General features: G+C 46.1%; 1 protein-coding gene across 1 annotated transcript in view; it reads left to right on the top strand.

Annotated features, from left to right (window-relative positions):
- LOC148535158 (melanopsin-B-like) overlaps positions 1–15344 on the top strand; it is a 197256-nt gene that overhangs the window by 99330 nt on the left and 82582 nt on the right. Inside the window, 1 exon segment of the mRNA XM_088464453.1 lies at positions 4840–5014. Within this exon segment, the coding sequence (XP_088320579.1) occupies positions 4840–5014 (175 nt within the window).

The following is a 15344-nucleotide window of genomic DNA, read 5'->3' as shown; positions in this document are numbered from 1 at the left end:
AGAGCTGGTGCAATCTCTGATGGTGCAACCAATGGTGCACCTTAATGCGTACAGCAGCGGATTAAAGCCACAGCCAGTGGGTGTCTCTGTACCAATATCATCGGCTGCAGCATTAGCATAAAGATGCAGTCACTCTGCTCCAAAAGACACAGACATGGCTGCAATAGCGTGCACCTCTGAATCAGGCCCATAATGAGCAGAAGCTTCAATCACCCATATTATAGGTGTTAGAAGCCTTTCAGTTACATGAGAAGAACATTTCAGATTTTTAATTGCTGTGTAACAAATTGCAAACATAAAACATATTAAACCTCCTCTACTCACTTAAAAGTGAGTGTTAGATATAAATGAAGTAATATTTATATAGCAGATAGCTAACAGCATCTATAATGCACATATCCCTGAGAGACGGGGAAGCTGCAATGCTAAGGATAATGGCTAAAGATGGAGTGTAGGGAGGCATAGGAAAGATAAATGGCATTTGGTGAAACAAAGTTACATATAATGTAACACAGAGGTGGCAGTGTGACACCTCTCCCTTCCATCTAGTGTTCTTTCACTCTCAACAGCTTATCTTCTATGGATTGTAAGGGGTATGGAGGAGTTGGCGTCTGGCTGTGTGTGAGGCACAGTAGGAGTCACCAAAGGGAGGAGTTGAAACCAAAAAGGGGTGGTTCCAGGATAGAAGAGAGGAGGAGTCAGGGTTATTATCATTAAACCGTCCCCCTAAATGAAAAGTCTAGGTCTCCCACTGAGGGGAGTGTAGGGAAAAACACAGCTTAGCATTTATTTGTTTAACACAGTGGGTCACACTGTCACAGTCGTATCAATGATACCTTGAGAAAGATAGAGCTGCCAGAGCTGTTAAGAATTGGGCCTTACTAAACGCAGGCTCATATGTGTTACCACCTCCCAACAGCCTGCCATGTCCTGGTCTGAACAATAAGCCAAAGCCTATAAGGATGCTGTCTTGCATGTATTGAAGCACTGTATTTCCACATTTTCATCACATATAGCTACATTTAATTAACAAATCCATGAAATGTGCAATAAAAAAACATACAGTCAGTGTTATTCACACCACTGTGTTCAAAAATCAAAAATTGCATTTAAGATTTTTGAAAGCAGCATGTTCTAACCACACAGGGTGATTATATGCTACTGTGCATGCAGAAATATACAGAACACCCCTTCAGAGCATGCATTTACCCTGTGTGTGTATACACACAGCATCGCTGGCATTAGGTATGGTGAGGCACAACCATAAGTGTCCCTGTGTGATGACTCAGAGGTAGCCTGAAGTGTGCGTAATAAAAGTCTCTCTCAGGGGCATGTTGTGGGAGTGTCGCAGCGTGTCAGTGAAAGTCGCAGAGCAGCAGTCATAGAGGCCATGTTTATATGAAGTTGAGAAGTAGACCATGCCTTTCAGTAAAAACTGGAAACATGCTGGTGGTCTAAAACTTTTGACTGGTAGTGTAGGGGCAGGCTTATGTATCAGCAGTAAGCAAAGAAAAGAAACTACCCTAAATGTAAGTATGTAAGTTGATATGGGATATTGGGCATGATTCAGAGGTCTACGCTATGGCAAATTTTTGCTACTGCACATATGCAAAAAGACCTTACTGCGCACACATGAACCAAGCACTGCAATGGCATTCACATCTTGTACAGGACGCAAAGCTCTGAGAAGACCATAGCGATTTCTGGGTGTTCCTGGGTGGATTCGGGGTGGTGGCTGAAAGTGAACGCAAAAAGACGCCAGCTCGTGGCCATGTTGAGAAAGTGTCATGGGCGGGTTAATGCTTCTGGCTGTGTTCACTATCACAAAAACACAGTGCCAGAGGCCATTTTTTTATGCCAGTTGTGAGGCTGACTCTGCCCAACACAGGACGTACTCCAGCAGTCGATGTGCGACCGATGTTGAGACGATGTTGGTGTGACTTCAACCTGCGATGGAACACCGCTGTTCTCTGGAAAGGAAAGTGGGCGTCTCATACTCTGCACAGGTGAATGTGGGGAATGCCTCTGCTGGCATTTACATATTTTCCACATATATACTGCGACCACAATTGCAGCTGTGATTGCATTACTATACAACTCTGAATCAGGCCCATTAAATATTATATGATTTAATTGACTGAATGGTAAGAAAAAATGAATGTGAGTTAATAAGATGTGAGTATATGTAAAGGCAACAACCAGGGGCTGGCTGGCAACTTTTAGCCTGGGGGGCAAATGCATGCAGGCGGCCCTGGCAGAGGAGTAGCGTGTAGCCAGGGTGCCCGAAGAACGTGCGTGCTATGGCGCCCCCCCCTCAAGTGTTCCAGGGAGGAGGCGGGTCCATATGGGATTAATGTAAAGTAAAAATAAAGATTAGGGACAGCCCCGTGGTGGTGCCCATATGCAGTGTCCCCCTGTGCCCCAGGAAAGGACCCCCTTATGCAGGCCTCCAGTAGTGCCCCCAGTAGTGATCCCCCCTATGCAGTGCCCCTTATACAGTGCCACCAGTAGTGGTCCCCCCTGTGCAGTGCCACATGTGCCCCCAGTAGTAAGCCCCTTATATAGTGCCCCCAGTAGTGGTACCCCCTATGCAGTGCTCCTTATATAGTGCCCCCAGTAGCAGTCCACACCCCATTCAGTGCCCCCAATAGTGGAAACCCTTATGCAGTGCCCCTTAAATAGTGGCCCCAGTTGTAGCCTCCCCCTATGCAGTACCCCCAGTATTGCCCTTTTTATAGAGCCCCCAGCAGTGGTCCCTCGATGCAATGCCCCCAGTGGTAGTCCCCTCCCCCCTATGTAGTGCCCCTAGTAGTAGTCCCCTCCCCCCTATGCAGTGCCCCTAGTAGTTGTCCCCTCCCCTTGTAGTGCCCCTAGTAGTGTAAGTAGTCCCCCCTTGTAGTAGTAGTCCCCCCCTTGAAGTACCCCGTTATAATCCCCAGTAGTGGTCTCCCCTTGTAGTGCCCCCCCTGTAGTGCCCCCAGTAGTGATCTCCCCCTTGTACTACCCCCAGTAGAAGTCTCCCTCTTGTAGTGCCCGCAGTAGTAGTCCCTCCCTCTTGTAGTGCCCACAGTAGTGGTTCCCCCTTTGTAGCGCCCCCAGTATTCCCCCCTTATAGTGCCCCCAGTAGTCCCCCCTTGTTTTGCCCCCAGTAGTTGTAGTCCCCACCCTTGTAGTGCCCCCAGTAGTAGTAGTCAACCCCCCTTGTATTGCCCCCATTAGTAGTTGTCCCCCTTGCAGTGCCTCCTTGAATGGTGCCCCCCTTGTGGTGCCCCCAGTAGTGGTCTCCCCCTTGTAATGCCAGCCTCCCCCCCAGTAGACACACGTAGTAAAAAAAAGAAAACACTTACCTGAATCCCCGCTCCCGCCGTCGCCATCCACTCCTCCGTCTGTCCTTCCCGGGCCGCGCTGCTCTGCATTATGGGAGAGACGTCATATGACGTCATGACGCCTCTCCCATTGCCCACTGCGGGAGCCGGAAGATGGAGCGGCTCCTGCAGTGGGCGCAGCAGCAGCAGCTAATGAGAGTCTGACAGACTCTCATTGGCTGCTGATCAAAACAAACACACAGCTGTCGGTGCTGGCGGCTATGTGTTTGTCACTTGTGTAGCGCTGACCGAACTCCGTCCGGTCAGCGCTACACACGCGGTGCAGTCTGTGTCACAGTGACGCTGCAGCCCGGGGGGCACATGGCACCCTGCCCCCCGGCCCAGCCCGCCACTGTCAATAACCAAGACACAAATCTTATTATATATGACCAGTATCTTACCATAGGTACACTCTCTAGCCATCCTGCTGTATATAGCAATGGTCCATTTCTTGGTAATTCAGAAAGTTTTATTTAATCCCAGCTGGTGTCACTGTTTATTCAGGCACAAACCATTGCCATGTAACACACACAATAACAGAATACTGTAAACCACCAATTGTGCTAAAATTAAGCAGTATTCGGAGACATAGTGAAAAGTGATAAGAAAGTGATAAGGTGTCAGCCCATCAGCTCCCAACTGTCATTTTTCAAACACAGCCTGTGAGATAGCAGTTGGGAGCTGATTGGCTGGCACCTTACCACTTTCTTATAACTTTTCACTCTGTCTCCTAACACTGCTTAGTAAATAGACACCTGTGATACCAAACATCTAATATATCAAAATTAAAAGTGTTTAAAGTCCTTGTTGACACAAAAAAATGATTTCAATGTCCTCATATAAATATAGCAAAGGAAAAAAGGGGAAAAAAAACAAACAAAAGAATGTGTCATAATATGATAATTGACATGAAGAAATAATACCATCAAATTGTGACGCTGCACACAAAAAATTTTTTTGGAAGATGAAGCTTGCGATTGATTCAAAAAAGGCAAAAAGAGTTTCGAAATATCCAATAGAAAAAGATAAAAACACAAAAGGATTGACCTTTACTACATTTTGAGGATCTCTTCTTTATATATGCACGCTGTGCCGTAGCTGGCGTCCAATTAAGGTGCATATTAAATCAACTCCCACTCAGGGATATACAATAGATATTATCATATTGGAGATTTGGGAACGCTATCTCTTTTTGAACGAATCACACACCTTCATCTTTCAAAAATCTTTTTGTGTGCAATGTCACAATTTAACAGTGCCATGTAATGTCTTAGGAAGTCAGCGCACTATCTACTGTGTTTTATCTGTGTTGCTTCAATCCTCCGACACGATTCATTTCAATTGGACTTTGGCTGTTTGACTCACTTGTCCTTAACCCAACACTTTTTTATGACACTATTATCATTAGCAGCAGAGTAAATGTGCAATATATGTTGTATTTGATTTTTCCTAATGAAATCATTTACATTTCTAGGGAAACCATTCACAAGACCGTGCCTTGTCTTCGGTTCCTCATCAAACTACCAAAAAATTATAGTATGTCAGCATCCAATTTTGAGTCTTCATGCAGAGGTTCGGTCTACAGTCGACAGTCTGTAGCTTTAACTAAGAAAAACAGCTGTATTTCCACAGTGTCCACAGCAGAAACAGTGAGTTCCTATTTTTGTATCAAACCTTATTGGGACATTGTAGATAAGTTCAACATCCTGCTTCAAATTAAAATAAACTTAAAATGCAACAATGTACTGTACACAAATTATTGTCTATTCTCTTACAGTTATACCAGACTGGAATTAAAATATATTTTTACATTCTCCCACAAAAACTACAAGTCACACCTTGTAAATACCAAGTAATAATAATGTTTATTTATATAATACTTTTCTCCAGTAGACTCAAAAGAATAAGACTAACATATTTACGATCAGTAGCTTCACAGTGGCACATTGGTTAGTATTGCTGCCTCACAGCACTGGGGTCTTGGTTTCTCCCCGTTTATCATGGGTTTCATTGGGTACTCTGGTTTCCTCCCACAAAGTCCAAAACATACAGGCAGGATAATTATTTTTTGACAAAAAAGTGTATGTTTTAGGTAATTTAGACTGAGAGTTCCAATGGGGCAGGGACTGAGTGTATCCAAGATGGCAGCCTTACCCCCTGCAAAATATAGACAAAAAGCACCAGTTTTATATAAGGTAGATACAACATACCATAATATAAATGGATTAATGAACCCAATATGTAACAAATAGATCATGGCTAAAGGCCTGATTCAGCAAGGATCGCAACTGCGATTCCGCACACAATCGGATGATTTTTGTATTCTGCGTATGCATCGCAGTGCACGTGTGCGAACCAGCCACTGCGATCGGGTCTGTGAGGGACTATGCAGACCCATCGCAGAGTGATTGACAAGAAATACCATTTGTGGGTGGTGACGGGTGAGTGGTCGGCGAAACATAGGCGTGCCAGTGCATTTGAACGCCATTGCAGGGGTGTGCATAAATTATCCCCTGTGAGGCCATACTCAGCTTGGGCTTTCACTGTGTGAGATGAGGTTAGCAATTTCTGAGTAAGGTCTGATCTTGTGCAAGTGTGCATGAGGCTCCGATGGTTACCGATGTTTTCGCAGTATTACGGATGTGGGTAAGGTGGGCATCTTTATGTTGTGCTGCAACAGCATAGCGATCGCAGTGGATTAGCATACTATCGCAGCGAGACCGTGCGTAATCACAGCCGTGATCTGTACTGAATGAGGCCCTAAGTTCCTCTTGAGTAGGCGTACAGCTAAAGAGAAACAAACCACTCTGCAAGCGAGGTGACTTTTAGGATAATAACAGTACTATCAATTAAATATTACTTTTATTATTTTATTGAAATCAGGGTATTCTAATATGGACTGACAACAATAAACAAATAGATGTGTGATAAGTCATGAAACATGATGTGATAGAGATCATTGGAAAGGGTCACCTAAGTGGGCCCTCCATGTTCATCTCAAAAGTGGCAACATATGGTGCTATATAAGTAATTATTATTATATTACCAGAAAAAAAGCAAATGTTTATTTTTATTGTAGGCTCATATTATGTTATCAGGTACTGTATATGATTTATTTGAAAACTATATTTTTTCATTTTACATTTAATTTTGTTATTACCTGGGAATGGCAGAAGACCGGAAACTATAATTAACAAAGCAAATGCTAGAGCACAGGAGGTAAACTGGATGCTTAGATATTGGAACGCTGTTAGGGATCCTAATCACAGGCTAGCATAGGAATACTGGAAAGTGTACTGAGAATCACTGAGAAATCCAAGTGCTGATTGCACAGAAAAACAGAGGCATATATTGGGAATTGCTAGATATGTTTGGAGCTGATTTGCAGAGACAAGACACAGAGCAAAGAGCACAAACATATACTGGAAAGCTATAAATGTAGGTGTTGACTGCACAGACAAGACACAGAGAGAAGTGGACACAGGCACATGTAGTAATCCCAGTTGCAGGCTAGCTTGGAAACACAGAAAAATGTACAGGAACTGCAACAGATTCTGGAGCTGATAAACACAGTGAAACACAGAGGGAAGACAGGAATAACATGGGGAAGCTAGTAATGCTTGTACTAGACAAAGACAATTACTGGGAGAGTGCTGGGAGGTCCAGCTGTGAGCTAATTAGTACTAGCAGGTAATCTGACACCTCAGTGACACAGGGTAATAGCCACAGGAAAGCTGCAATAGAATTAGAAGCACATATACAAAGACACACAGGAAAGAGACATGAAACACTGAAATACTGTGAGAGAGCTAAAGTCTCAGACTAAGGGTTAGCATGGAAGCTAATACAGGAAACTGGAAAACTGTGAGCAGGCTGAAGCAACACACTGAAGGAATTAGCACAGAGCAACAGTGGGAGTATCACAGGCACTGGAATAACGAAGTTGAACAGCAGCTTCCTGTTCCTGGAGTCAGACTAAAATACCCCTGGGTAGCTGATCATTGGATCAGAGGATCAGCTGAGTGACCACTGGACTATCATTGGGAGAGACTAGTCAGGTGATATGAGCCAACATGGCTGCGCCCATGCCCGGCACCCCGGAAACCCGGACGCACGCATGGAAGCCCTAGCAGACCCCAGGGAGAATACTCAGTCACCACTCACCTCCACTCCCAACATCTGGACACCTAAGCCCAAGGACACCAGCGCAGAGGTGAGTAGCGGCCGATCCCAGGCCACATTCTGACACAGAGGTGAGGGAGTGGAACGTGTTAGTACACAGGTGAGGGAGGGTAATATCTTACTATAGCACTGATGCATTATTATAGAGGTGAAGGATTAATGTGTTATTGGTGTGGTGATATGGAAATGGAAAAAGTAAATTTCTAAGAAATAAAAATAAAATAAAACAACCTCACATGCACTATGAATTGCTCCAACAGTTTGATAAAGAATCCACCAGGGGAAATGTCCAAATTCCTACAATGTAATAGTCCACAGTATGCAAAAAAACAATGTACAACCACCCAGGGATGAAGTGGTGTATATGGGTCTTCTCCCGGCTTCTAGTAGTCCCAATGCCGTAGGTGTCACCCAGGTGTAGATGGAGGTATAGCTTGTGTGGAAATCTTACATGTATGCTTGGTATAAATTAAGAATTCCACCACCTGCTCCCACCTTGCTCACCTGTTCAACTTATCTCTCTCCATCAGCATCTTTCCCTGATCATTCAAACATGTTCTTGTCACACCTATTCTTAAAAAAAACAACCTTGACCCGTCCTCACCTGCCAATTACCGCCCCATTTATTTCTTCCTTTTGCCTCCAAACTACTGGAGCAGCTTGTCTACAGCCACGTCACCAGCTATCTCTCTGACAACTCCATCCTTGATCCTCTCCAATCTGGCTTTCGCCAACATCACTCCACTGAAATTTCACTGGCCAAAGTCACCAATGACCTGCTTGCAGCCAAATCCAGGGGTCACCTCTCTCTGCTCATCCTCCTGGACCTCTCTGCAGCCTTCGACACTGTGGATCATATTCTCTGCCTTCGCACTCTTCAGACCTTTGGCATCTCTAACACCGTCCATGCCTGGTTCACTTCTTACCTCACCAACCGCTCCTTTTCTGTGTCTGACTCTGGCTCCACCTCCCACCCTTCCCATTGGTGTCCCACAGGGTTCTGTCCTGGGCCCTCTGCTCTTCTCCCTGTACACTTCTAAACTAGGAGAACTCATCAGCTCCTTTGGCCTCCAATACCACCTCTATTCAGATGACACGCAACTATGCCTCTCCTCTCCTGAACTCTCTCCTTCTGTCTCTCTCAAGTAACCAGTTGCCTCACCGCCATCTCTTCTTGGATGTCCGAGAATTCTCTGAAGCTCAACATGGACAAAACCGAACTTATCATCTTTCCCCCTAATACAGTCTCCACTCCAACCAATCTCACTATCACTGTTGACAACACAATCATCTCCCCTGTCCCCATACTTCGCTGCTTGGGTGTCACCCTTGACTCCACCCTCTCCTTCACACCCCACATTCAATCTCTGGCTCAATCCTGTCAGTTCCAGCTATGCAACATTGCTCGTATTAGGCTTTCCTCTCCCAGAATGCTACCAAACTGATTATTCATTCACTAATCATTTCTCAGCTTGACTACTGCAACCTTCTCCTTACTGGCCTCCCACGTTGCCATCTTGCTCCCCTCCAGTCTGTTCTCAATGCTGCATCTAGACTCATCTTCCTCTCCCACCATTCCACTTCTGCTGCTCCCCTCTGCCAAAACCTGCACTGGCTCTCATTCACCTCCTCTTCAAACTCCTCACCTTCACTTACAAGGCCCTTTCTAACTCTACTGCTCCCTATATCTCCAACCTCATCTCCTTACATAGTCCCTCCTGCTCCGGTCTGCCAATGACTGTTACCTCTTCTCCACCCTGGTTACTTCATCTCATGCTCGTATCCAAGATTTTGCTCATGCAGCCCCCCTTCACTGGAATGAGCTCCTTTGCTCAATTAGGCTCTCCCCGACCTTGCAGAGCTTCAAACGTGCACTGAAAACCCACCTGTTCGTCAAAGCATATCCTTCCACCACATAACCGTCACCAAGTCTCTGTCCCTCCTGCCTCAGCCATCTCTACCTTGCCTACTTCCTGCACTCAGGTCCCCCTCTACACACTCATGCCTCAGGTCATCTGTCCGTCTCCCCTCTCCCCTAGATTGTAAGATCCTTGGAGCAGGGTCCTCATCCCCACTGTCTCACAGCCTTCTTCTCTAACACTTCTATGACAGCCTTCACCTTCCCATCTGCATTGTGTATGGAGAATTGTGTTGCTAATTGTTACTTGTGCTCTGTTTATAAGTTGGTTACTGTATTGTAATGTAATGTTCTGTGTACCCCTTACTCTATGTATGGCGCTGCGGACCTCTTGTGGTTCCCTATAAATAAAATGTAATAATAATAATAATAATAAAGTATATGCACATAAAGGTATCTTTTTCTTCTAAACCCTCTACTTTTGGTCCTTATGTGGTAGAGGAGACTCTCCAGTCGAGGTAAGCCAAGAAAAATGGAACCAAGGCTATCATCCAATATTATTTATAAAACGTACATTTTTATTGCTAAAAACATGCAGCAAAAACCCATACCATAATATGGTAAAAATATGCAGAATCCTAATTCCCTAATGGACATGGACCAGGGTGAGTCAAGGCATAAGGACAGCATATAGTGATGGATGGGGCACCACATCAATAAAAAAGAAGAGACACCCTTCAACACGTTTTGGTGCGCTGCTTCACCTTTTTCAATATAAATGTGTATACAATATTTGCACATGAATATACATATACCATAACCATCAACCTAAATGTTAACAAAAACAGGACCCTTTCTGATATATAGAATACCATAGAGTCATAATAAATCAAAGGGAATATACTGTACATAAAAAACACCACACAGTATATAGCTAAAATATGAGAAGAAAGAATTACACTCACCACTCACTATAGAAAGCTCAGTTTGTACGGCCACCATATTGTCACTAACGAGTAACAGTTTTATACAAAAAATGTCAGAACCATGATGCATAGCACCTCATCTACATAGCTTAGGTTGCTAGGAGACCGCTGACACGCTATAGGCTTCATTCAAAGGCGGTCGTACGGTCTACAACTGCCTCGATGATTGTCCAGTGCGCATGCGCACGAGGGAGCCGGCTCCTTCGTGCGCATGCGTGAGACCCGCTACAACCGACAGCACCGGTCGTAGCGGGTTTCTTTCCAAAGGGGGCGAGCTGTCGATGTTGATTGACAGCTCGCCCCGTTTGGAAGGTGGGCCGGGGGGGGTGGCAGCCCAAACGGAGGCGTTCCCATGGTAACGGCTGCCATTTGGGGGAGGCCACACTGACATCACTAGTGATGTCAGTGGAGAGCTTCCGGCTCTGACAGAGCCAGAAGCTCTCCTGGGCTTACGACAAGTGAGACCCTACCCTAGGGTCTCGTCGTAAGCCGCGATGGTCTATGACCATCGCTCTAGCAGTCTTTAGAGCTGACGGTGTAAACCCACAGCCTAATGACCGAAACAGAGGCGGCCTGTCAGGATGCAAGCGGCCGCCAACTTTCTGAGCGACCGCTTGCATCCTCCGACCCCTCTGAATGAGGGCCTATATCCCACTGTTAGTACGGAGTAAGTCACTCCTTATAGTAAGAGATAACATTACTGAATGTAAAAAAGGGAGATTATTAAATCGAGCTGGTCATACATGTATATAACAGATGGGGAGCTCAAACAGAGGTCATTATGATAAATGACTAATACCGCTTTTACACCAAAGTCCTGGGTCTGACCTGGGATTTGGAGCACGTTTCCAACCCAGATCAGACCAAGAACAGACACCCTTTGAAACCGCAGCACCGACCTGGGCTGGTTCGGCAGCGCTCACACCGGATCCAGGTATTGACCCGGCTCTCTGGCTTCGGTGAGCAGCGCTTCCTCCCCTCCCTCCCCCTATGCAACCCTCTTACCTCTCTCCGCAGTGGTCCGGAGGCAGGGAGGGCGGGTGGGGTGCACTGCTTCTTTCTGGTCTGACCGGAAGTGGACGCTGAGAGATGATGTCTGAAGCAAGCCAATTGGGCGACTTGCGGCGCAACCCGGATCATCATAACCTGGGTCGCACCGTTTACACTGCAGGGTGACACGGGAATGACCCGTGCTCAACCATGCAAGCTAGCCGGGCCGGATCCTCGGGTCACTGGACCCGGGTTGATCCGTTTACACCAACAAAAATCCCGGGTTGATGCGCGCTCACGTGCATCAACCCGAGATTTCTAAGTCTGTGTAAAAGGGGTATAGGTAACAAGAAAATGTAAGATAAGTCAACTTGTGGCTTAGTGAATGGTAACTAAGCAACCGGTGAGCTTAGATCTTTATGACCACAATTCTCAAAAGCCATTGCAGTATTTACATGGTGGGTTGATAACGAAGCATCGAATATAAACTATTTGGCTAAATGAAATAGTGCAAGGAAATGGAGCACCAAATAAAGCAGTCCTTAGAATACAGATTTAATTTGTTGAGTGCGACAAAGATGTATAGGTCATGTTAGTTACATATGGCGGGTGGAGAACTCAACAAAGATCATGAAGGTAAATGACTGTAAAAAAGGTGTCCCACAAGGCACCACGTAGCTAAGTAAATGGTAACTAAGCAGTTCATAAACATAGATCGTTGTGACTAAGGTATACCCGGGTGAAAATGGGGTACATCAGCTAGCAGTGGCGTAACTAGGGCAGGGCGAGCGGGGTTCGTGCCCTGGGCGCCGTTGGACCGGCGGCGCGGGGGGCGCCGCCGGCCACGGTACCGGCCCGCCCGCCCTAGTTATCCAGTGTAGCGCCGACCGCAATGAGTGCGGTCAGCGCTACACATTTGCACAGGACCGGCGCTAGACTTCCAGCGCCAGTCCTGTGCTGCATGCCTGAGCCCGTTCCCTCCCCCTGAGCGCTTGCCCAATAGCGCCAGGAGGCGGGCTCAGGCTGTGCATAACACACGCATCGCCGCCAACGCTGGCGGCGATGTGTGTGTTAAACAGCAGCCAATGAGAGTCAGATAGACTCTCATTGACTGCTGCAGCACCCGCTGCAAGAGCCGGACTTCCGTCCGGCTCCTGCAGTGGGTAATGGGACTGACGTCATGACGTCATGACGTCATGACGTCAGTCCCATAGTGCTGAGCGCGCCAGCCCGGGCGGACTGGAGGGCGGGAGCGGCGTCGCGGACAGGAGCAGCGTGGAATCAGGTAAGTATATTTTTATATATATTTATTTATTTTTAAACCTATATGCACAACGGGGGAGGGGTTGGCTACTACTGGGGGGGACATCTACTGGGGGGGACATCTACTGGGGGTGCCATTGGGAGGACCTCTACTGGGGGGGGCTACTCTACTGGGGACTACTACTTGGGGGGGGACTACCACTGGGGGCATTCTAAAAGAGGCCTAGTATTACTAGAGGCACTGCACTCGGGGGACCACTAATGAGGGCAATAATAGGAAGGGCCACTACAGGGACCACTGGATAGGGGGGGGGTCACTACTGGGAGCCTGCATCAGGGGGACCACTACTGGGGGCACTGCATGGGAGGGGGGGACACTACTGCTGGGGGCACTATATAAGGGGCTTACTGCTAGGGGCACAGCGGGGACCACTACAGGGGGCACTAGATAGGGGGATCACTACAGGGTGCCTGCATAAGGGGACCACTACTGGGAAAACTGCATGGGGGGGACTACTGCTGGGGGCACTATATAAAAGGGCACTGCATAAGGGGATACCGCTACTGGGCGCACTGCATTGTGGGGACTGCTACTGGGGGCACTGCATAAGGGGGAACACCACATGGGGCACTGCATTTGGGGGGGCCACTACTGGGGGTACTGAGTAAGGGGAACTAATTGGGGGCTGTATAAGAGGGACCACTACTGGGGATACTGTATAAGGGGCACTACTATGGACCTGCATGAGAGGGACCACAACTGCATACTGGGGGTACTACTGGGGTTAAGGTGCATATGGATAGGAATGTTCAGTTTGAAAATAAAGGGGTGTGTCATGTTGACACGCCCCATTTTTAAATGACCACGCCCATTTTTGGACGCGCGCGCCTTAGGCGCGCGCACATGGGGGGTGTGGGGGCTCCTTTTTCAAATTTGCCCTGGGCTCCAAATACCCTAGTTACGCCACTGTCAGCTAGTATAGGTAGATAGATAGATAGATAGATAGATAGATAGATAGATAGATAGATAGATAGATAGATAGATAGATAGATAATAGATAGTTCAATCGATCAGTGGCGTAAGTTCATGCCAGATGCCCGGAGGCAAGTTATAATTTGGTGCCCCGCATCACAGCTGCTTTCACTGTAACGTAGTATTTCACATGCAGATACACCCGCAGACACAGACACAGAATATAGGCATGCCCCATATCATTTTAATCAGCAGAAGCTGCTTGTATGTCCTATATGCTGTGTGAATACAACGCATTTGAAAAATTTGCATGAAAAAAATGCTCAGCGCTACCAAGTCACTCTGTGCTCACACGTTTGGTGCAACGTGGCTTGTAGCACATGGAGGATAGATGTATGTGGACATACCCCATACCCACAGCCCAGGGGTGCGGGGAAGAGCCCCGGGCTTCAGACCAGGCATGGGGTTTCGGGAGCGGGCGTCCCCTTTTTGGGGGGGACCCCTACGCATTTTTTCCCCCTATAATTAAACCCAGGACTGGCCCTGCAGCCTGGTGCTGGTTCCTAAATTACGGTGGAACCCGACTCATTTTGTTACCCGTAATTTTAGGTACCAGGACAGGCTGACAAGTCCGGGGCTGGTTAGGTTTTTTTGGGGAAATCCCACGTCATTTTTTTTAAAGAATTTATACCATTTTTTTTACAGGACTAACACACAAGCAGCCTGCACATATCTCAGTGATATGTGCAGGCTGCTAGCTTGGGAGAGATTTGCAGAGAGAAAACACTGCAATCTCGGGTGAGTAATCTCCTGCAAAACGAGATACTCGGGAGAGATATCTTGTTCTGCTTCACCATCTGCCAACTCGATTTGCCTCAAATTGCCTGTTGGTAAATTTGAGAGATAAAAAGTGATTAAATCACATGAATTTTGGCGAGTTCCATTAACATTAATCTCAATGAAAATCGGGACCATCTTGAATCTTAGTTAATTTACCCCTAGGTATCTTTTCATATCTCCACTGCAATGTTAATGCACTTCCCCTCTTGATGATTGCATTCTCTCATGAATGTGTGGTCTGATGGCCGTGCATGCAGTGTCCTGGCCAGCAGTAAAGTCAAAGAAAAAGCTTCTATACCATTGTACTGTCAACAGGGCATGTTTGAAACAGAACCACTAAGCCACCAAATGTCTTTGCTAAAGCCCCCTTAAATAATACATTATTACAGCAATATACAATAACTAAGAATTATACTTTTAAGGTGCCCATAGTCACCAATGATAAATATACAGTATACAACAATTTTAGTTTTTTGGAAGGAGAATAAATGTACAGTAGGAGGAGGTAACAGGTAGACTAGTTTGGGGGATGGTTCAGGAAATTGATAGTCACCTAAAGAGATGAGTTTTTCAGGAAATGCATGAAGGTTTGGAAACTAGTGGAAAGTCTTGTATGAGGGAGAATTGGTGTCATCCAAAAAAAAGTCCTTGTGTATGACAGGAGTAGAGTAGTGGGGTGCAGTTGGGAGATATTTAGAGACACATAAAGTATATATGTTGGTTTTGTTTTTTTGGTGATGTTGTATGATACAGAAATGTTTTATATTGGATTCAATCAACCAATGTATGGAATAAAGAGATAAGTAGTAGTACAAAAACATGTTATTATAAATGAATGTAATTATTTATACATAAAGAAAAAATTAAAAGTATTCCCTATAAAGGGC

The sequence above is a fragment of the Taudactylus pleione genome, unplaced genomic scaffold, assembly GCF_031769625.1.
Source record: "Taudactylus pleione unplaced genomic scaffold, aTauple2 ptg000055l, whole genome shotgun sequence".
Lineage (NCBI taxonomy): Eukaryota > Metazoa > Chordata > Amphibia > Anura > Myobatrachidae > Taudactylus > Taudactylus pleione.
Note: the sequence above shows the minus strand (reverse complement) of the source record. Positions and strands in the feature narration are given on the sequence as shown.